At 34.4% G+C, this 24,163-nt stretch overlaps 1 protein-coding gene and 2 non-coding genes across 3 annotated transcripts; all 3 read right to left on the reverse strand.

The window, feature by feature from the left end:
* Positions 1-7,114: 7,114 nt before the first annotated feature.
* Positions 7,115-7,216, reverse strand: LOC112510675. Its single transcript, XR_003069037.1, has one exon. It is a non-coding gene; the product is annotated as a small nucleolar RNA R30/Z108 (small nucleolar RNA).
* A 107-nt stretch (positions 7,217-7,323) lies between these two features.
* On the reverse strand, positions 7,324-7,428 carry LOC112510632. The gene has a single exon (XR_003069010.1). It is a non-coding gene; the product is annotated as a small nucleolar RNA Z107/R87 (small nucleolar RNA).
* A 1,559-nt stretch (positions 7,429-8,987) lies between these two features.
* On the reverse strand, positions 8,988-19,568 carry LOC112510389 (ATP-dependent DNA helicase SRS2-like protein At4g25120). Its single transcript, XM_025115789.1, has 29 exons — positions 19,426-19,568; positions 18,320-19,268; positions 18,187-18,228; positions 17,867-18,030; positions 17,248-17,449; positions 16,649-16,705; positions 16,464-16,569; positions 16,249-16,382; positions 16,049-16,123; positions 15,775-15,900; positions 15,562-15,693; positions 15,373-15,456; positions 15,158-15,271; positions 14,925-15,025; positions 14,064-14,130; positions 13,300-13,350; positions 12,856-12,933; positions 12,561-12,770; positions 12,390-12,428; positions 12,251-12,322; positions 12,059-12,145; positions 11,839-11,895; positions 11,522-11,727; positions 11,334-11,427; positions 10,911-10,961; positions 10,752-10,814; positions 10,606-10,665; positions 9,279-9,341; positions 8,988-9,174 (listed from the first exon to the last, which is right to left on the reverse strand). The coding sequence occupies exons 1-29, from the start codon at positions 19,566-19,568 to the stop codon at positions 9,085-9,087; spliced, it is 3,717 nt and encodes a 1,238-aa protein (XP_024971557.1). The 3' UTR covers positions 8,988-9,084.
* Between the last annotated feature and the right edge of the window lie 4,595 nt (positions 19,569-24,163).

The raw sequence follows: 24,163 nt of genomic DNA on the forward strand, positions 1-24,163 counted from the left end.
TCTCGTGGCAATTTTGTGTTTATGAATGTTCAGATTGTAGATCTAATCCATGGGTTGAGAATTCCCTTATGTGTGGTCTCTTTCTAAATAGGGTTCCAAACCCCCCCCCCCCCTCCCCATTTAGTAGTTAATTAGAGGATGACCCAGTCTATTATTAAGCTTATCGTAGATGAGCTAACGTACCTACATAAAATTTGTCACTTTAATACACTCTGCATAATGGGCTTCGGGTTTTGACTTTGTTCCATGGCCTACTTGGGTCGTTGCAAGGTTTAAGCCTCGTGGGATGCTCTTTTTTAACATCAGATTTCCACAATACCCCCACCAAACTAGCTACTGGTCCCATGACCAACATAGGGGGTTAAACGCAATGTCCTACAACAATATTTGAATTCGACACAATTATTTAGTGTTGAATCCGAAGTATATACAACATTAGTAGCTTCCTATGTTTTGTTTAGACAAGCATCATCAAGGGTCCTTAGGAGCAAGTTGATAAGCCATGGATGCAACTATTTCTTATTGGGCCCATCCATGTGTCTTAATACCTAAGACAACCCTTTTGTTATATTCTCTTTTTCTCAATGGTCCTAAGCAAAGAATAGTTGCATCCTTTGTTTGAAACAGTGATGGCTAAAAATCGGTTCCAGGTCGGGCCTAATCGGTCCCAAGCTTTCTCATCACCGGTCCCGGTAGAAAATTGTAAGACCGGTCAAGGTACTTCATAACTGGTTATGGGCCGCCGGTCCCGGTCCCGGCCCGGCATTAAAAAAATAAGATTTTTTTAGAAAAATTAATGATATATATTTTTAATACATTATAAAATTTACAATTTGGTCACTCAAATACACTTTAAAAATACGTTTTAATATAATTAAAATTACATTGTCTTATAAAAATACATTATAAAATTATTTGAAAATACATTTATTTATAAATTTATTTGAATTTTCAGGTCGGGCTAGGCCGGTCCATAGCCGGTCCCATAACCGGTTCCGATCCCACGAAACTACCAAAAACACCAACCGGTCCCGGTTTTCGGTCCCATAACCGGTCCCGGTCCTCCGACGGTCCCGGTCCAGACCGGGCCAATTTGGTCATCACTAGTTTGAAATAGGAAGTGCATAAATACCACCTTATGGCTTATATTACAACTTGACAAATCTTGGTAAAAATGCAAGTCAAATGTGACACATTTAACTTTGATTCAGGGTTATATTTTATCTCTAACGAATCCGTCAAAATAAGTCAAATAAAAAAGAGCTGAAAATCAAACGGGTCGAATGGATCAAAATTTGTCTCAAATGCTTATCGTCTTTTAAAATAATTTTGAAAATAAATTATATTATTATTTTAATAACTCTTATCCAACTTTCCTTATCTCTTCATTTTGCCACTCGATATCAGTAATCATTAAAATGTTCGATTTCAATAGTGATGGAATTCATAATTCCTAACTTTTCAATTTCATAACATTTAGGGTTCATACAATTAACACAATCAGTTAATAAGTGTTCAAATTAATCTTTGGACAAACTAATGGGACCAAAAATGTAATTCACTATAAATTTAATTGTGATTCACGTTTTTTTTTTAATCTTTATTAAAAATATTTTATATATCTAATCATAAATTAAATATCTTAAATTAAAGTATATATATTAAATAAATAAATCATATTTACTTAAAATTTATAAAATTGACAAAATGACAAAAAAAATCATATTTATTTTAAAGAATTATCAAATTGACGAAATGACTTTTATGTTATAAAATCTCAAGTTTAGAATAACAAAAGAATTCACGAAAAGTTCTATTGAATTCTTTTTTTTTAAACCTTGAGATTTTATAATGCAAAAGTCATTTTGTCAATTTAATAATAAATACAAAGATTTTATTTAATATGTATTTTAATTTAAAATGTTTGATTTGTGATTGGATATATAAAAACATTAATAAATAATTTTTAAGAAAATATGTAAATCTCAATTAATTTTAGAGTGACATTACCGCATTCGATTTAGTGATTGTTTGATTGGTTTTCTATTATCTCTATGGATTAATCAGTTTGTATTAGTTGGAAAAAAAATTGTTTGAGAGAGTTTTTTCATATATGTAAGGAGCATTTTTTTTTAGTTGGGAGGGACATAGAGAAAAAAAAAACTTTGCTTTCTATATAAAGCTCTTCCTAAAAGCTTGTTGGATAAGTCACTTTCTATATCATTAAGCCACTACGAAACAATCATGCATAGTTGAGCGAATAAGTTGTTAGTCCCGTTAAGCTTATTAAGCTGTTAACAAATAGGCCCTTAGACTTTAGTCGTTAGACCTGTAACTTTTTGAGTTTTAATTTTTGCTTACTATGACAATAATTTTGATGTAATTTACTACTTTAGTTAAAAACATTATAGTTTTCTTTGTCTCTTAAGTTTCATATATTAAAATAAAATTTCTAATTTACTAATTTCAATTTGGAAAAGAACGAAACACAATCTTAATCCATGATTTATCCTTCAATCATTCTATATTTTGTATTTGGGGTTTTGGTTTTTATGTCCCCCCCCCCCCCCTTTATTTTTTTATTATAATTAATAAAATCAACATGCAGATGATACATTTAGCTTGACTAGGTTCCAAATTCTTGAAAAAATTGCATGTTTCGCTGTTTCATTGCCTTAACAAAATAGGCTTGGGAGCATTTTTTATTATTGTTATATAGGGCATCAAAAATCTTAGGACCGACCCTGATAGGTGTTTAGTATGTGGTTGGAAGATTTTTCAAACATCTTGACCAAAAAAAGATTTGAAGGAGATCGTGTGTGAGACTTTGAATATGAAACAAAAACAACATTTTGCATGCTTCGAATATTCATTGGTCGATGGTCGACACTTCCGTGGCTTTTTCCAACCCTAATCCATTTTGGCATATTCAACTCGCCCATCGACATCGTTAACATTCCTCTAGAAATTACTCTTTATGGATGTTACGGTCACTAGGTGTGTACACGGTACACCCACACTATTGAATACGTTTTTTTATATTTTTAATTTTAGATTTATATATTTAAAAAAAATTATAATAAAAGATATAGACACACTAAAAATCCGTAAAATCATGGATTTTTTTTACTAACCTGGATCCAACCCGCTATGCAAGCCGACTAATTTCAGAATAACCAATCGTTTCATGGATAGCTCGGAGTCAATCGCATTTGAACCTTCATGGCCTTAAGGGGATTTTTATTCATTGGATTCGGGAAGAAAAAAAATTAAAACTAAGTGTGTTCTCTTAATTTTTATAAAACTAAAGAGATCGACTTCAAACTTCATCATAAAAAAAAACAAAGTTAAAATTTCATTCACCTCCCTCTCTTTTTATAACATTTTTTCTTCTTTCTTTTACCATCTATCTCTCAATGTGGGACAATTTCACTAACCCTTTTTATAAGTTTTCTAAATCTTTTTTTAATTGTGATTATAATAAAAAATAATTGATTAATTTTTATAATTAAAAAAACGCATGATTTTGTTTAAATATCTAAAAATATAAGACATTTTTATTACTTATATTTTACAAGTTTTATCATAAAAACTTATTATATTTTAAAACTAATTATATATATATAATAATCGAGCAACTCACGAGTTTTTCGAGTCGAATAATGGGTAACTTGACTCGACTCGTTAAAGTGTCGAGTCGAGCTCGAGTTCGAGTCGAGCCTATTCGAGTCGAATGTTGATCAAGCTTTGACCGAGTCGATCTCGAATAGCTTGCGAGTTGTCTCGTATCGTTTATACCCCCTAGAAACGACTGTGATAATGGCACCCCTTTTAATAAAACAAGCCAAGCAAGATCTCGTGTCCTTAAATTTTTATAACCCAAAATTTATAACATAAATTTGAATTGATTGAGAATTTGAAATGGTTATGACAACTTGGGTAATGGAACGAACCCCTTCTAATAAAAAGACTCTAGGTTATAATTTCTTTTAAGTAGATCGGGATAAGATTAAATACTTTTTTTTTTAGGTATTTAAAGAGTTTAAATCTGTTGTCCATTATTTTAAATCTTCTAATAAAAAGGTTGTACGTTCTAAATGATTATTTAGATTTCACAAAATCTAAAGAGATGGCCCGTTTTGTTTAAAAAATGACTTAAATTATTTTTTCTCTTAAATCAAGGGGATGATCATCCATATCTTTTGCATCCTTTCAAAAAAAAAGTGATGTCCATTTCTCCCTCTCTCCTATAGATTGAAGTATTTTACTCTCGTTGTGAAGACACATCTTTTGGAGCATTTACTTTCAACTGAAAATATTTGGAGCAACTAAAGATCTTTAATTTTATGTATTTACTTCTTATTTTGTATTTAATTTTAGCTACGTTTATGTCCACTATCTACCTGCTAATCACCTCTTTTGGGTGTAAGTGTGAGTCAAATTTAAGACTAGTAAGCACACTTTAGTGTTGCCAATGTTACTAATTCTTAAGTTTGGTCACTTAAAGTCGGGACTTAACCTCAACGTAGATATGCCGATCAATTTAAAGTGTTAATAATAAATCTTTTGATCCAGAGATGGACGAATTTTAAAAATACGGCTTAAATGATGCACAAAGATTTGAAAGAATCATTAATAATCACATAGAGATACAGATTTTGCATGTTTTTAGCGAAGGTTCAAATATTAATCGAAATTTACACTACAAAGAAATTTGAGTATATATCTTCAGGCTAATGAAACTATATATCTTTTTATCACTAAGCTAATTCATAAAGCTTAAAATTGATGACTTTGAGAACTTTCTGGACACTCCGTGGACACAATATATGAAAATTCACTTACAATCATCTTAAGAAAAACTTACACCCCATGCTCATCTCTTAATTTGAAAAGGTTTATTTCATCTTTTAAAAAATTTCTATTGACAAAAACTTGTCTTTTACTTGCAACTGAAACGTGCTCAAGAAGTTCATGAAACCATTTGATTTTCATTATTCCAATCCACGTGAAAACGATCTCTGTACTATACCACTTTATTACTTGAAACAATCATAATGTCGGCATGCACTTGCACCATAAATGTGGGGACTTTTTGCCAACTATGTAAAACAGTTATAATTCTTAGCAATCAACTATATATAAAACATTTCACTTGCCAAAGCTCACGGAGGCGTATCCGTATTTGGAGGAGTCAGTGAACGGATTCGTGAAGGAAATGATCTTTACATGGAAATGAAAGAATCTAGAGTAATTAATGAAGAAAACATTGCAGAGTTAAAAGTGGCTCTAGTTTACAGTCAGATGAATGAACCGTCGGGAACTCGTATGAGAGTTGGTTTGACTGCCCTAACTATGGCGAAATATTTTCGAGATGTTAATGAACAAGACATACTTTTATTTATTGACAATATCTTCCGTTTTGTACAAGCAAGATCTGAAGAATCCGCCTTGTTGGGTAGAATGCCTTCCAAATTACCTTAGACCTACGCAACAGGAACGACATGGAGCACCTACTCTACTGGTCCGCTGCTCTATCGAGGACCTCCTTATCTAGGTACAAAAAGGACATTACAGGGTATCTCCAAAATTCGATGTACTTCGTGCAGGACACATCTCATGTTTGCCGAATCTAAAAACCATCACCTTTATTTCACTTCATGGTGAAGTTAGATTTTAGACTAGGATAAACTACGTCAAAGCCCTAAGATAAATAAACCGGACACCCTAAGAAACTAATGAACCTTGAAATTTACTTTTGAACTCAATTTTTTTATCAATTTTAATCTTTACTAAAAAACTTATTTGATTGAATTGACTTGTTCAATCTCRACGATTGAATATAAATAGGCTATTATGAGTTCAAGCAAGCCGCTATGGTGAAATCGGTACACACTGCTCTTAGGAAGCAGTGCTAGAGCATCTCGGTTCGAGTCCGAGTGGCGGCATGCCATCTTATAAAAGAGATCCAATAAATCCAATAATAAAAATAAATTTAAATTCCCGATTTATATTTCTTAATTTTTATGATATTTTCAACTTTAAAAGCATATATTAACTCATATTTCCTTTCATAATTATTGTGTAAAATATGATACTTGTTATAAGAAGCAAATTATAGTAACTAATAACTTCGTTTAGTATTTTTTTTATCTAATAGCATTTCATCATCGAACTGCTCAACTCATTCAGATTGGATTGGGTTCCACTTTTGGATTGATTAGTTGGGTTGAGATTTTCTAAAACCACCATCATGAATTAGATTTTAAAATATTCCTAACCAGCCACAACCCAATCCGTATACAACCAGTTCAAGCCTCAAAATGGCAATCACATTCATATAGTCCTTATCCACAAAGCATCCAGACCACAAATTAGCGCTCATACTCATTAACTTGGGCTTAAACCGACTGGCTTGTGGTTTATCATTCAAAATGGCACTCGTATTTGGACAAATTGGCATTCATATTCATATTCAATTCTTTAGATAAGGTTTACTTCGAAGGTAGAAGACGGCATCTTGCCAAACTCTTTTAAGGTCGTTGTTTATTTATGGACCCAGATGCAAGATTGATATGCATTTAGATGAAATTGATTTTGACGTTTGTGTTAAATAAATCTGACAGATCTAAAGAGGCATCAAATTGTAAAAACAAAGGAACGAAATTCAGATGCAACTTACTCATCAAAGGAGATCAAATCTCTCAGTCCAAGTGTTGGATATGCGTATGTTTTGCTTCATCCTTATCTCACCAAAACTCGAGGTTGATTCAAATATTAAAACATGAACAATTATTAGAAATCTAGTGATATAAATCACAAATCCCACACTGAAAACTTTAAAACATGTGGAACCAATTCAATACCAGATAATAAATTCTCAATACGAAATCGTTTGACAAACTCCGATTTGTGTTCGAAATCTATACGACTACGAACTGGAAGGTAATCCCATCCCAATCATTCGAGTAGAAGCAGAAATAAGATGTTCGAAATTTTCATCACAAAATCGAAGAGATCTTCAGAGTCGAGAAAAACAACTAGATTATCAACAATAACCTAAAAAAATTACGAAAATTGAAGAGATTTTCAAAAGTATGATTGACAAAGAACATTACTCAGAAGGCATGAAGTTTAATTTGGTTCGATTCTGCCAGCAGAGTTTCCTCAACTTTTAAATCAGAAGAGGGAGCTTTGTATCCTCACCGTAACATCATTCATTTCCCAATCAAACTCATATACTTCAAAACACAGATCACAAACCACAAACAAAACCAAATTCATAAACAACAAACAAAGTTTAATTGATGATTTATAAGAGAAGATCGCTCAGTTCAGCGGGATTATCGACACGCAAACAAATCTCTAAAGAGAGATGCCTGCATTCCGGTCTGTTGAGCTTGAATTTTCCGAGTCATCACCGCGATCACTCTAACAATTTGATTTACAGAATCCAAAAAGGAAAACAACAGAAAACCAATCAGAATTAAAAAAAAAATTAAGCAAGAAGAAGGAAGAACAGAGGCGGCGATGGATCGATGTATGGATGGATGAAGTAAACGGACGGTTTGTATGGGTGTATAAATAGGTTCTCAGATTAGGGTTTAATCGACTGTGGCTGGGTTTTCCTAGACGGCCCGTTAGGCATTCTACACACATTTTTTAGTAAACTACGATTTTAGTCCCTGTGGTTTGTTGTTTATTGCAATTCTCATCCCTAATATTTAAACATTACTTTTTTCGCCTCATGTTGTCCCACCTTGTCCCAGTTTTTATCCCAGTCCCATGTTGCATCAAACGTGGGACAGTGAATTCTTATTATGTCTCATGTTGTGCCAAACATGGGACAGTGAGTTTTATCTCGTCATGTCCTGTCCCGTCCCATGTACCAAACACAGCCTGAGGTTGATGATGTTAGAAAATATCCGTTAAACCAATTTGTGTTGTGGGTTGTATTATTTTTATTTTTATTACAAATTGCAGTTGCATGAGACCAAGTCTGACCACAGGATGCTAGCTTGACTCAAACCCGAGATAGATGGGATATTCCACCACATCCCCTAGACTTTTTGCCAACATGCCACCATCCTTGTTTGTAGAATAAGATAACGAGAAGACCAATATCAGAGTTACATTATATAGGGTAGTGACGCGGCACTTGGTTCTGGACACGGAAAAATAAAAACAAAGAAAACAATTTAAAAAAAAACTAAATTAGTCTTAAGTTAAAAGGTCTTCCTTAACGATGTTAGTCTTAAGGACAAAAAAAAACCACAAAGATTTAAAAAAATAAAATTTAAAGACCAGGATAAAAAAATCCTTATGAACCACAGAACATAAAAAGTTTATACGAAAACAATAACCAACTAAGAAAATAAAAATAATAAAAAAAATAGTCGAATGACATGTGATTTCATACTAAAATCACATGTGATTTGATCGTTTTCAATTTCTCTTATTTAGTTATTGTTATCGTTTGAACCCCTATCTATTTGTTTAAACTTGAACAGGGCTGATACAATTTATATATCGCAATAGTACAAATACATTATCATATTTCTTTTGTTTTAAGTATTTACTTAAAAAAAAACATATAAAAATACAACCAAATGTAAGGAGGGTGTATAAGTTTATTTGTTGCATTTGTCGTACATAAATATCATATACTTCGAAAAAATATATATAAAAATACAACCAAACGGTAACTCTCAATATTGAGAACACCCAATATTCATCCACTTAAAAACCAATAATTTATATAAATGATACCATGTTTATGTCCCTAATCTTGTTACCGTAACCTGAACAAAAAAAACAATTCTTAAGATGCCTATAACCAAAATTGCTATACAATCCAAATGGTGAACTTTTTCTTTAAATTTTTTCCGAAAAAGTGGGACCCACAAGTTAAAAAAACGAGCTTTTCGAAAGCTTGTAAATGCACGAGCGAAAAACATGTTTTTTTTTCCGCAAATTTAGTTGGCCAAAACGGGAATTCGAGAAAATGCTGTTCCATTGTAGATGTTTTTATACCCTCAGAAGCCTCAAGCAAGATGCTTTGTTCCATTGGTGGTAGAAATCATGTTACAGTGACTTGTACTGTTCGATTAAACGAGATGCATGGAGACGTGAAGTTGGGACCGTGGTGCATCCTAGATTCTGTAGGTACGCAATCTGTGCAGAACAGAAGCACAAGTCTCAGTTGAGGGAACATAAAGTCGAACACGGTTCACCTGCGAAAAACGATGAAAATATTTCAAGAGAAGGGGCCAACTCACCTGCTTAGATGTAGCAGCAGACGAACCCATTGCGCTCTCGATCCTTAACTTTTGAAAATGTTCCTGCAGAGGAAAGACAAACATCAAACCACTTCCAACTTTCGGATGTGAATCCTTGTTTCGGGCTGTAAAAAGATTACGGATGACAGATTTTCTGTCTTGTGATATATTTGCTATCTACAATTGTTATAATGTGGGTTTGGTATGCGGATGAGACTGGACGGACTACATCGAACAAGACTCAACTAATGAGAAGAGAAGTAGGCGGGTGAAAGAATTCTAACCGGTTTTAGGGTTTTATTTTGATATGGGTAATTTCGTAATTTACCAATCTTCCTGATTTTTGTTCCACCAAAAAAATGTCTTTTGTCCCACTTGTGTCATGTTCAGTCTCATGGGGTAACAGTCATCACTCTTACTTACCGGGTAAGGCTCTCGGTCCTTATCATCGCTCTTACAGGGTAACTTGTCATGTTTATCCAATAAGGTAAATTGACTCGGTAAGCACTTACCAAGTAAGTGCTTAGTAAACAGCCCCTCAATCTAATTTGGCACCAAACATGGGGCAACCAGTTTTTGTATCAAATGCACCCTGTTAGTGATTTGTATCACCAATATCATTTAAGTGTAATGGGATTAATTTGTTGACCAATGTAATCTTGATAAATATTGAACAAGGGTGGTGCGGCACGCACACTTGTTTGAGTTTATTTCGATTTAAAGTATACCGTTATTTAGGAGCGAAGCCCCTAAACGACGGGGGTCCGGGGGCAGCGCCCCTGGTAGCGGGTCCAAGGGGCAGAGCCCCTGGCTGGGGTCGGAAATTTTTTATTCGAGTTAATGTTACTATATGGAAAATGCACGAAAATCTGAATTTGTGATTTTGAACCCGGTTTTTGGCCCTGTTTTTTAAACCCGGTTTGGTGGTTCTGAAACTGCCATTTTAACAGTTTTCGAATTCTTTTTCGTATTGGTCATTTGATTTTTGAGGGTACAAATAGATTCATAACATCGATTCTCTGTTCGAATTACTGAATTTTATCCGATTGAAGTTTCGATTGTACCATCGAAATATTTCAATCTGAAAGTGAATCACAACTTTCAGTAATCCAAGCAATCGAAACACCCAGAAAATCTAACACACCCTAGGAGAACTTCCCTTTAACAAATGTACTACTAAACAACCTTGCAGAAAGAGTGGGAGATTTGGGGAGACTCCAGGCACCACCCATATGTCCTTGGGCCACAATCCTAACATTGACCGTTACACATATTTGCATATGTAATTATGTATGTACGATGGTCGTTTGGTAGTTCAGAAAGAAACCTGTTTTTCCCTTGTAATATATGCACGTTTGTCTGCAGGAATCTGCAGCCATCGTAGAACCTGATGATCGAGAGAAGAAAAATTGTTTTAATCATAACTTCAAAAAGTGACCATGAATATGATTGAATGCTAATTATAGAACCTACATTTTCAGCATACTGGAATGCTTCATCGCTCTTCAAACATGACTTCAGGGACCGAAGAACATCCTAGTTAATTACACTGGTTAGATTATTTGGAAAAATATTTCCCAGGTTACTTTCTAATTCTTTTGGTCAAACAAGATTCAAGAACAAGTATGTCACCTTTTGTGCAGTTTTCTTCGCTCTAAGCCGTTCATCAATGACAAAGGCAACCTATCAAAGGCCAAAAACGACTAGCCATGACATGATCAAACTTAAACACGAAGTTACCTCATCTTTCCTAAGTAAAAGTAGCATCAGCTATGGAAACTGTTAAAGATACTCCCCATGTCCCAAAATAAATATGCACAATGAAAAAGACATACAGTGTTAGGAATGTGTAATTATTACACCTTTTAATCAACTAAATGACAATTGTACCCATAGAGAGTAATGAATTCTCCATCTCACAATTAAGGATAGACATGGAAAGTAGGCACTTGCTATGAGATAAAATAGAAATGTGAACACTTATTTTGGGACCGAGGGAGTATTATGGTAAGTATACGAAAATAGGAAGTGCTATGAATAAGGATGTGAAAGAACCTTGTCAAGTAACCTCTTTGGTTCCTTGAATGCTGCCTTCTTGGCCCATTGATGGAATAAATGGGAAACAGTTGCTCGTTCTTCGCTGCTGAATCTGTTTGATCAATGATATAGAAATCAAAGTTGGTTAGTTTGACACTAGAATATTGGGACTTCTGATTAAATAACACATTCAAATCTTTGAGGACCTTTTCAAGAAATCATTTCCATTGCATGGCAAGATTGTTTCATTCGATTCATTGGAATCCTCATCGAATAAATTACCAATGGCTTCATCAGTTTCTGTTTTCACTGCCGCATGGTCTGCAGCTTGCATATCATCATCATTAACAGGAGAGCTTTTATTTGGAGGTTCATGATCCTCTGCTTGCAAATGCATTGAACTTGACTCATCCTATAAACATAAGGCAACGACTAAGAAGTCACGTTGACTTTTACTATGACATAAATTCTTAAGTGCCTTGACTCGTATTTGACAACATCATGAAACTTAAAAGACACCCACCTGGACTTGTAGGAGATGCCTTGGAATTTCTTTCAGGAAACGCGAAGGTTGAAGAACCTGAAAAAAAAAGCAATGTTTTTTTATCAGCAACTAGAGCCAACAAGCTGGGCCGCCCCAAATGGGGACAGCAAAAGCGTCCCCGTTGGCCTCTACAGATATAACGAAAGAAAATTACAGCCAATAAACAGTTATATTACTAGAGATGTTCATTATGCTGCACCTGCCAATTTGAATCCATAGTGATATATAGAATAAAAAGTTTCTTTCTTGCACGAGTTACTGCCACATATAGTAAGCGCCGTTCCTCCTGTCATCGTTCAAGGAAGACAAGTATGATGGTATTTTCAAGGGAGAAACAACATTTGACATAAAATTTATAAGCACGTTACTTTGAATTGGAGAGCATGCTTACCTCAACAGACGCACCGGTTTCTTTCGTGGCGCCATTAAATTCATGCAAAAGGGGGATTTCATTTTCATTTACCTGAAACACTCATCCATTAGTTGTTCTCTTACGAAAATTAAAGTCAGCATAAGTTCTGTTACAGTACCTTTACTATGAAAACAGTGTCCCACTCCAAACCTTTGGACTGCAATGCAACATAAGGATGAGATAATAAACAGATGAAATTCAAGGACTTGAGGTTTTACAGAGAATCAGAAGAATAATCCATCCATAACTTGAACATAATGTATAGATGGTGGCGGGAGAGGAAATGTACCTGATGAATGGTAGTAAGAGTAACAGCATGATTGTTGTCACGCCGCCTGGTACGAAAGTTTTCTGTTTCCCTTTCAGATATAAAATCGATAAATGCTTTAAGTACATTTGTGCACCCTTTTTCGTCAGCGGCATTGCCGTTCTTCTCATGTATATCAAAGTTGTATGATTTTAGAAACTCAGAGACATCATCCAACATATATTGGAGCACCTGCATAAACAGTAAGAAGATCTGTTTATCTGATTACCTACTACCTAAATATATATGGGTGTGGGTGTACTGAAGACAGACTTACCGATCTAAGATCATGTTCTTCGTTTAGCAACTTGCCGCCATCAACATCAAGAACAGCTCTTTGCTCAAGGAGGTACTTCTGTAAAAAATGTATAAAAAGATCAATGGAAAGCTTAGTATATGCAATTAATTTACTGTATATAAATTCAAAAGGAGGCTTTGGCAGCAGCCAAATCAGAAAGATCATGGTGTTGTAATGAGAAGTTTTATAACAGGAAAAAAACAATCTGAAGATGGTGAATGGACCCTGTGAAATAACTTCTCTTGGTGGCCTCAGTTTATCCCAGTGATCTGGGTGCTGATTGCATGAGTGCAGATGTAATATTGACCATCATGTACGATACGTAGCTAATTGTACCATTAACCATACTTGTGGATGTTAAGATTCCAATCCACAAATATTCATCTGCTTTCACAGCTAAGTGTAATAGAAAGAAAGGCAAACCTGAGGTATCATGTTTGCCACTTGTGTGATGACAGTCGAAATAGATTGTTCCTGTAATCATAATGAAACCTAATGTGAGTTTTCCATTGTTCATTGTTTATGGAATTGAGATGATGGATTCATAAGTTTCATTAAACCATGGACCTTTTGGTAACAGGTGACCGGAGCTTCACATTACATATTTATCAAACTTCTAGATCCTAAAAACCTTCTCCCATGTTATGCTACTCCTTATCAATGATCAAATTTGATTTTACGGGGAAAGTTCTTTTTAAAATTTATTCCAGGCACATTTTAGCTATTCAAACAAAATGGATTACATTTTTATTTGATAGCTTCCCTTTTTTGAGAAAAAGAACATATATATATATATATATATATATATATATATATATATATATATATATACACCTTCATTGCTCTTGCAGTTTAAAAACCGGGAAGGAGTTACCCATGTTACTTTTGCCCTCTTGGTTTTAGATAATTCATTCAAGAACATATACTCCCTCTTCTCCAATACGTTGAACACTTTCGGATTCATTATGTCATTTATTTAACCAATCTAGGAGCAATCAAATAATGTTTGTCCTCAAATACCCCTAATCTCCCTTATATACGAAGTCAAAGGTTTCCAAACTTACAAGGGTATAAACAGAATAAAATTTTACTAATTACAAATTGACAATATTATTGTGTTCCTAAATCAGTGTGTCATTTTGGAATGTAGTATGTACTAGAATAAAATAGTAGACAGTCATGCTTACCCTGTGAGCAAGTTTTGAAATCATATCTAAAGCAACCAACACCTTACGCCCTTGGGTAAGATGACTCCTACAATGAAAGATGGAATCAATCAAGTACAATGTCAAAAAATTGCTAAAAGGTAAGTACCATAATAAAGAAGGGGCATCATTGTTACTAATATCGCATAGAGTACGTTACATGACAGTTGGACTCAAGTCAAAACAACTTCAATAGCATGGACCACCAAACAACATATAAAATAAGATTAGAGGTGTGTTTTAGTCGAACCAAGCTGAGCAAGAGCTTGCTCGGCTCATTGAAGAGATTGGTAGGCTTGGGCTAGGCTTGTGGCTTGACCTATGAGATTGTATAAGCTCGAACTTGGCTCAATTCATACAAGCTAGGTTTGTATAAGCTCGAACTTGGCTCAATTCATGCAAGCTAGGTTTGTATAAGCTCATACATGAATAAAATTAAATCCTTCAAGAAAAAAATATATAAGTTATACTAAGTGACTCATATGGACTTGTATGTGCTTGGCCCATGGCTCGTTTAAAGCTTGCATCATTCAGGCTTGTCAAGCAGCCTATTCTTTATTTGAGTCTAGTCTCACTTGATTAATTCATAAAACATAATCCCTGTCAAGAAAAAGGACATTCTAAAGCATCCTATTTATATATTGTAGGTTAGAGCACCCTCTACTAGATGGAAATAATTAAGGTTAGTTAGTCTGAATTAGGATCCACAGAAATTCTGGAGGTGCTCTTTCTATGTAAGGAAATTTTGCACTTAATCTTTAGAAATAAGCATTGCAGTAAAATAACCAGTAGATCTTAGAAATTTTTAACTTCTACAAGTATATATCATTTTTTGCAACTAACCTTTTGAAGGTACCAGAGATCTTTGCACTGAATATATCAGATGCAGCAGATATGAAGCTGCATTTTCTTACGGTTGAAACTTTATTAATATGTTCAATTACCTGCAAAGGGGAAGGTAAAGAATACATTTCTCGGTGAACTTATCTCAGAACAGTTAAGTGATGAAATTTCCATGAAAATGCAAGCATATTATGTAGAAACTGAACACAGTGTAATGCTACAAAAATTGATACCCTCTTCTTTTCATCTTTCTCTAGATGTAGTAGGGCCTTGAATACTCGCCGATATGACTCATCATCACATGCCACCAATGTTGTTCTGAGCATAGACATAATGGCCTTTACCACCTGTCAAACTTCCATTAGTAAATAATAAACTAAAGGCAATCACCATGTACGGATATCAGAATTGGACACAAGAGTTTGCCTGAAGGCATCCATTTGCTAACCTTTTTTCTGTAGAAAGCGACTCCATGAACATTGAATGGAATTTTTCTTTCACGGAAGGCTGTCTGGAACATTTTACCCGAGACCTGTTACATAGAATGTACAACCAACAGCAGCTTAACAAGTTTGCATAAATGGATGAAAGCTTTTCTTTGAGGAGTAATATATCATGCTAGTTCAGATGGATTGACCTGTCTCCGGTAAAGAACAGCGATCTCTCCAAAAGTGCCTTTGACAGATGAACCCGAAGAAGTAAGTTCTAATATCTTGTCAACAACAAAAGCACACTGTGCATCCTCATTACAACATTCTTTGACAATAATCTGAGTAGATGATCAAGATAATGAAAATCAAACATATACCTTATGCAATAATTTATCCAAGTGTAGTAACACTTAAGTTACCTTAGACCCGGAAGAATTATCAGTAAGAACTTTCTTCAACTGACATCGTTTTGAATTATTCCGTATAAGAAATGATGCAGCATCAACAATACAACGGGTAGAGCGATAGTTCTTATTTAGTCTGATCTGGAATAAAATCATTAAAAGAACAAGAGGTATTTTTAAGAATACTCGATGTTAAAACTTCATTGCAAATCCTACAGGAAAGCCAGGAAGCAAGGAAAAAAACATGAAAACAGAAGACAAAAAAGGTTCAAACAAAAACAATGAGTACCTCCTTGTGAGGTTGAAAATCTTTGCAGAATGACTTGAATCCACTTGCATCCGCACCGTTGAAACTGAAGATTGACTGCATTATGATTTAATTCGAGCGCAAGTTATTGTGAAGACTTGAAGATGAGCTGAAATTAGAAAGAAAATAAAAGGTGGAAATTAGAGTGTCAAACTCTAGATAGGTTCGCAGTAGATATGCACCTGATCCTCGTCTCCAACAATTGTTATGCGCTTATGTGATGCAAGAATTCGTAACAAATCATATTGCATAGCACTTGTGTCCTGAAACTCATCTATTACGATTGCTTGCCATGACTCCTGGCACTCCTTGAAAACTTCAAGAGACATACAACCAATGCATGTCAAAAATGGTAAGTTCTACCAAAACAGAAATCAAATATACACAGATGCCTAACCTTCAGGAAAACTGGTAAGCAGCTTGACAGAGCAGCTAATTAAATCGTGATAATCCAGAGCATTGCATGATTCTAATATGTTCTCATATTTTCTAAGAATTGCAGCCTGATACAGATTCTAAAATCAGACTAGTAATTCAAAAGCTAATAAATTTAGAAAAATAGATTCTCTTAATAGATCTTACTCCTATCTCATTTCCCATTCTCTGGCAATCTTCAAAAGATTTCCCAGAAGCTTTAGCCTGAAATACAATACAGCATAGTGTAAAGCTAATACATGATTCACATCTTAGAATGAACAAAGAAAACTCAAAGAACTACTTTTTTATCCAGCACGATGAAATAGGAGTGACTGCTCAAGCAAGAATTATCTATGGTAGAAGATTGTCTAGAGATGACGTGAAACTATTGCTAGAAGCTATGTGTGTATTTTCATGATAATCGCTTAAAAGCAAGTCTACGAGTAGGAGTGCTAAGGCAAATTGTAACTCGGTTGCCAGATATGTTGCTCTTTTGTTCCTTTCTTCAAGGTGATTTCTGATTTACATTACATCCCACTTTATCAAATACAATCTTTTATTTGAAACTTAACAAAGGAAAAAAAATTAAATCAACTAAGTTCCCTCAATGAAAATCTAAACGCAAACTATGCTATGCCCTTAGATTTTTCTTCTTTGTTTCTCAGTTGCTAAACTGCTTAGATGGGAAGCAAAACTGGATTATTAGAACTTCAGGAAGAAATTTCGAAAGCAAAATATCACATAATTTGGACAGTGTGACTTACTTGTGCCACGAATTTCAGCCATTTCTTTGACTTCTCCCTAAAGTCTTCTGGGCGATTTTTACTGACATTAGCCTCCTCACAGAGTTTGTCAGAATCTAAAGCTTGTAGGTTCTTTCCAGTCTCTGTGAGGCGCACAGCTTCAATGACTGCCTTTCTTTGTTGTCCCTGACCATATAGCAAAAACTCTGGTGTACGACCTAACCTATAATGAGAAAACATGTTAGCAATCCTAGAATAAGCAATAACAGTCACTCAAGGTAATGTATGAGACTAGCATCTTCTTCACTTTGTTCTTCTCATTAACCATAGCACCATAAGTGTGACCTTTGTGCTTTGTTAATAACATCCATTGCTTTTGGTATTATAGCTATACAAGCCTAGCATGTGAGAGTTTTATCTCATAAACTCAAGATCCAAAGTTAGCTGTCAAGCTTTCTTATTATATTAATATTCAGATAAGGGATGGGACACATGATAGGTGTTAACAGTCCTTTCTGAAGCTTAGTCTCAGACATGTGCTCACCAAGTTCTGAATACAAAGTTACACTTTGTGAAAGAAAATGACATAGTTCACTGGTCATACGGTTATGTTAACCATAAGTGATAAAGATTTACATACTTCTCAGCATGTGAACGACAGAGTTGCAATGAGAACGAGTGGAAGGTGCTGATCATCAGTTCCTTTGCTGCTGCCTTCCCAGCCACTGCTCCAATCCTATCTCGCATTTCAGAAGCAGCAGCCGTAGTGAATGTCATAGCCAAAATGCAGGATGCTTCAATGCCCTAAATTTGTTTGTTGGTCAAAAGAGACACATATAAAACTTATAGAAGTCACTAAACTCTCCATCACAAAGACAAACAAGAAATAATTTGATGAATTATAGTTGTCACTGTTGACCTTCCTAGCATTCACAGTGATCAGTAGTTGCAAGTCAGTACCTTGTGAAGAAGCATTAAGACACGCCCGACCATGGTAGATGTCTGACATGAGAAAGAAAAGTGAGAATATATACGTAAGCAATATTTAAGGGATAGGAAGAGACTAATAAACCAAGGAGTACAGGAATACAACCTTACCACTTCCAGGTCCAGCAACAATCATCAAAGGTATTGAAATGTCACTGCAGGCTGCTTCCCGTTGCCTATCATTTAGAGACTGCATATATTTTGCATACTCCTCAGGCATGCCTCCAATTTGCAAAGCCTGAGAACTCTCAGACTCTTGTTTCCCGCATCCACTGTCACTACTTCCATCTGAAACATTATCACTTTGTAAGTCCTGTAAAACAAGAGCACTCACATCAGTTCTCAGTTCACAGCTGTTCTTTTCAGCAAGTGCACTCCTCAGATGAATGTCACAGCTAGACTCCTCAGCTGCTAGCTTGGGCTTCGTCCCAGACTCGCATAATTCATCAATTTCGGCTAGAATTGAATCATCAAAGTCTTCATAAAAAATGGTAGGCATTATTGTGGAAGACTCGTCAAAACTAGAACATGACTGGTGTGTCATTGGAGTCTTGCATGAAGTTAATCCAATATTGGTTTCCATAACAGCACCCAATTTCCTTTCATTCAAACAATAGTCACTGGATTCCTTCTGTTCAGCTGGGATGTTGTTTCCAGGACTTACATTACAAACTAAAGGCCTGATCGGAGTTTTGAAGGAATCCAAACTTAATTTATTCTCGTCTGGGTTCTCTGTACCATGCCCGAAGTCAATTCTACTTACAGAAACTCCCTTGGCACATGAACTCCCACTATAACTTACTTGGCTGACTGGAGTCTGAAATGAACTATGAGCTTTTCCATTCTCATCTGGTGAAACCCTTGTCCCCGCAAGCAAACAATCATCACTTTTACCAACAGATGGCACCTTGAAATGAGAACTTCTGACAGACCCACTCTCATATAATTTATAGTTCCTAACCGAAATAGGAGTTTTCACTGAAATGTCTGAAAGAGGCACTCTATTGGCACTGCCAACAACAGATGCAGTTTCAACCCCCTTCACAACCCCAATTCTACAACACAAATCGAAACAGAAGCAACTATAAACACATTTCATAAATAAGAAAAGAACATATTCACTTAAATACAATCGGGAAAAAAGTAACCGCACGCATCAAAATCATTTTGAGATTAAACAGAATCCTAAGCAAAGAGATTAAAAGGCTTTACTTGTGAGGAAATGAATCGAACGCGTTAGAGGTATCTCGAGGGCGCTTCCGATCAAGAAGAGCTTTGGCAGCTCTAAAATTTCTGGAAATTCGAGCCCTTTGTTCATCTGATAGTTGTCCAACACCGACATTTTCTTTGTTCATCGTCTAGAGGCAAACGTAATTGGATTCAGGGAAAAACTTGATAGAGGATATGAAAAAAGCGATGATCAAAACCTAGGGGTAACCGAGTGGAGGTTTTCGTCCGTCTCCACTCTCCGGTGTTTTCCCTCCCAAGCTGTTGCGTTTAAATATGTCCTTTTTCCTGGAGGTTAAGAATGGTCGGGTTGTTTGTTTGTGAAAAAAATTATGTATTTTAATGGTTTTAAAACCCGATCTTGTATCATGGTTTTTTTAATCATTCAGTATCTTAATTCCATTGTAAACAATTACCGAATAATTATATTTCATTTCCCACAATATTATGAGATCCTCTTGGTAATTTTGACCACTTAAAGGGGTTGTTTGTTTACCTCTTAATAGTTTCATTAAGAGGCAACCTCTGAATCGTTAAAATATGAATCTTGTTTGGCAAAAAAAATCTGTCTCTTAATGGTTCTAAAACTCTCTGAATGATTTTGTATATTGGATCTCCCTTAACCATTAAGAGTCTTAATTTCATTGTACACAATTACCAAACAATTATCTTTTATTTTGCACTATATCATGAGATTCTCTTAATCATTCTGCACCAAACCATTCAGCAATTGCCAAATAGTCCCTTAATTATTTCATACCAAACCATTCAACAACTGTCAAACAGCTTCATGGTATTTTTGGACAATTAATAATATGAACATCAAATAATTTTTTGAGATTATATATTCAATCTTTTAGTTCTTTTATAATTGGTTTTTGTTTTTTGTTTTTTTTAACTATACAGCTAATACCCTAGGAGAGCACAAATAGACTAGTCGTTGCATGCAGTGACGAATCCATATTTTTTGTCGAGTGGATGCATCTTTAAAATGGATCAAATATTTGTAAGTCGTTCTATGTGTGTTTTAGCCGAATTCACTGTTTCAAAAAGATTTTTGAGTTTTTGAGTTGATTTCGAGAGATTTTTTTGGTCTTTTTGATTGTTGTTCCTTGTATTTTCTAAAATCTCAGAGCACCGCTCAAAGTTTTAACGGGTGGTGGGTGAACATTTCATACCCAGAAAATTTTACTTGCGAAATTCAGTTAAGCGATGGCAGATGTCAGCGGCATGGGACCCTGTTCGGGCATGAATGGGTCCACCCTGATCACATGTGAAACTTTATGGTCACAAGGGCTTTAAAATCACCTGAATTCAAACGGAGGAAGATGAGATTTTCACCACATCACCTTGAGCCTTAATTAGTGCATGACAACCCCCAAGTGGTTTTTCCTTATGAATCAAACAAATTTTACATGAACAGTCATGGCTTCTTCTTTTTTGCAAAAACGTCTTGAATATAAATTGAAAGTGTGTGTCTTTCACGTAAACAGTGTTAGATGACTAACCGAACACTTTTACAGGAAAATGACTGATTGTGATGTATACTGTTTGATATATTTTCAACTAAAACTGGGAACTCTATAATATATATTATGTATTGCTTTCTTGGGCACAATCAAAGACCTTGAGACTAAGGTCTTCAATCTCACCTGACGGCTCTAGTGTTGTGGCCGGCACAAAAGGGTGTTCATCAAACTGTATATAATATTATCATACAGGATACATTTTAGAATTTCTATGGTACATGTTACGATTTGCACTTTCATCAAAATCCGTATTGTGCTATACGATTTTTGAATTTGAATTATAAAGTTGCAATTCAAACCAATCAGGAACAAATTATTGTATTTTTATGAAAAATGTACAATAATATTTTATAAATAATTAAAAATATATGGTGATATGCTCCATAAAAAACAGTTCATTTGCTATAAAAACCAGTCAACTGTCATTAACAAAACAACACAAATCGGTAGAATCTTAGGGGGTTGAATATTCCGTTTGTGTGAGCAATAGCATGTTCAAGAGTTCAACCATTTATGTGAGCCATAACATGTTCGGGATTGGAAACTTTGTATTTCGTTATGGATTGGGACTTTTTAGTTTGTTTTATAATTGTGTCGTGCATCGGGGACTTTCTTAAGAATAAGAAAGAAAAACCTCATGTAAGGGGGTGTTTGAGATTGCTTATAAAAACAACTTATTAACTTATTCCGGTCTGGTACCGGTAATAAGCATTTTTGAGTGTTTGGATAAGCAACTTATACCGGTGCCAAACTGGTAATAAGAAGTTTTTGAAGAAGTTAAATCCTTATAACTTATAATAAGTTGATAAGCAATCCCAAACACCCCCTAAAGACCATGTAATAAAGTTTGATTCTATTCATGGAAATTCCATAAATATTTCATTCCAAAATTGGAAACATATGGGATTTTTTTAGAAATTGGATGCAGTTACTAATTCATGATCTGACATGTGTAGAATGAAAACTTAATTATATGGCATGTACAGAATGAAAACTTCATTCTTGATTCTACGAGAATGTTTATGAAAGCCTTTCATTTGCTTCTCTTCGATAGAAGTTTGATTTTCCCAGAATGTATCTTAATTTTTGGCCTAATTTTTCTTCTGATGGTCGATTCAACCTCTGATAAAAAAGATACATCTTGGTTATATTTTATATTTTCAACAAGTTTAGTAATGAGCATAACGACCCTATTGTTCTGATGGAGAGAGGAACCTATACTAGGTACAAAACGCATAAATTACATTACAACGTATTTTATGTTGCAAGTTTTTATAGTTTGAAACATGTACGGTTCGAAAAATATACTCAAACTACGGAGTCGTTTACTAAACGCTTACCCAGGTAATCACCTACCAAATCAAATTATCTTACTGGATGAATATGACAAGGAGCAAGAATCTTACCCTGTAAGAACGAATGCAAGGACCGGGAGTCTTACTCGGTTTACTCGGTAAGTGATGGTGATGACTCTTATCATGGTTAACGCTTACCGGGTAAATTATAGCATCTGATGCCGTTTTAGTGAATTAAAATCTTACCCGATGAGTTAATGATAGTGTTGAATTTTACCGGTAAGCGTTTTACCGAAAAGTGTTTGGTAAACAGCCCCTACATGGCATCTGAATCATGATTTTGATACTAGACCACACCCCAAACATTAACTCCTTGTATTCAATATAAATAGTGTAATTTTAAAGGATTCAATGTCTTGTTTCATAAAAAATGTTAGAATCATTTATTACATTTGAGAAATTTGAGTTTCTATGCTTAAATGTGACCCTACTATAAAAAAAATATGTCCAAACAGAAAATATTTGGAAAATATGCTTTCAGTTTTTATACAATTGTAGAGAAATTTATAAAAGTATTATCTGTGATTTAAGGAAAGTTTTAAGGCTTTTAAGATTACACCATAAATTTTGTAGTTAGCATGTCATTAGAGATTCCGTCCCTCGTCCTAACAACCGTTCATTTTTTTTTTATTGTATTAGGGTATAACGAAATTAAACATGCATACAATTCAGACATTATTGTTTTATAAATATTTTTATTTGTGGAATAGTGATTTTTTGTAAACATATTTAATTTCTGATATTATAATTATTAGTAAACATATTTGATTAAATTTACGATGTTTAAATAATAAAAATATTAAAAGTAAAAGTATAATGTTATAATAAAATAATTTTGAAAGTAAAATGATATAATAAGAAATGTCATGTCAGCATATCGTACATGTGGACAGCCTACGTGGACAATGAGGTGACAAAAAAACCCTGGTATAATATGTAAATTTAGTTTAAAGGGTTACTCAATGCTATAACGGGTAAATTTCTGAAAGTACGATACCTAGTAAAAAATATTTTGAAAGTACATTGTTGTAATAAGAAAAACTGAAAGTACAATTCTATAATAAGAAAATTTGTATTTCGTGCATTTTTCCCTATACTTTATTCAAAAATAAAAACATTATCGTTTTTCTCAAAACCACATAAAACCGTATTATAACATCGACAAGGGACAGAATAAAACGAAACATTAAAATCGAGATATATTTCGCTGCATTGCACGAGTATCCTTCTAGTATAATTAAAATATACGAACTATAGAACTTTTTAATCCTTGTATATCTTACAATAGTCCTATTTTCACTAGGAATCCTTACTATGCAGAAATTCTAAAAGCATCTTCAATGGAAGGTTCTTATAAGAGTTACCATTGGAGATAGTTATTATAAGAACTACCATCGAAGATAGTTCTTATAAGAATCTTGCATCCTTTGAATTCTTGTACCTTGGACCATATCTTGAACTTAGTGTGAAGCGACATTTTGTTAGTTTTTTTATGTATTTAATTGACTTTATAATTATTAATATGTATATGTTATTGATGCTGAAAAATTATATGGGGCCTGCAAAAAAGATTTTTATAGAAATTAGCATTTGCACTCTTTAATTTGATCAGTTGAAAATGATGCAACAAAAAAAGTATAAAAAAATTAAATTACTATAAGAACCTCCATCGGAGATGCTAACAAACCCTACAAATACAATCAATCTTGATTGAGTAGCCGTCACCCAAATTGATATCTATAATCGCAGTCTCCAAGACTCTGTTTACCAACACAACGCTAAGAGGGTAAGAGCCATTTATCAGGATAAAATATTTGAACAGTAAAATGACCAAGTAAG

This window comes from Cynara cardunculus (assembly GCF_001531365.2).
Source record: "Cynara cardunculus var. scolymus isolate 2C chromosome LG 3, CcrdV1, whole genome shotgun sequence".
NCBI lineage: Eukaryota > Viridiplantae > Streptophyta > Magnoliopsida > Asterales > Asteraceae > Cynara > Cynara cardunculus.

Excerpts from the sequence above, each read along its gene's own strand:
- LOC112510389 (XM_025115789.1), bottom strand. The coding sequence starts at position 19,568 with ATGAACAAAGAAAATGTCGGTGTTGGACAACTATCAGATGAACAAAGG. Across the intron at positions 16,383-16,463 it reads GCTTACCAGTTTTCCTGAAG|TTTTCAAGGAGTGCCAGGAG; the intron begins GTTAGGCATCTG and ends TGTCTCTTGAAG. Across the intron at positions 12,146-12,250 it reads AAACCGGTGCGTCTGTTGAG|GAGGAACGGCGCTTACTATA; the intron begins GTAAGCATGCTC and ends GAACGATGACAG.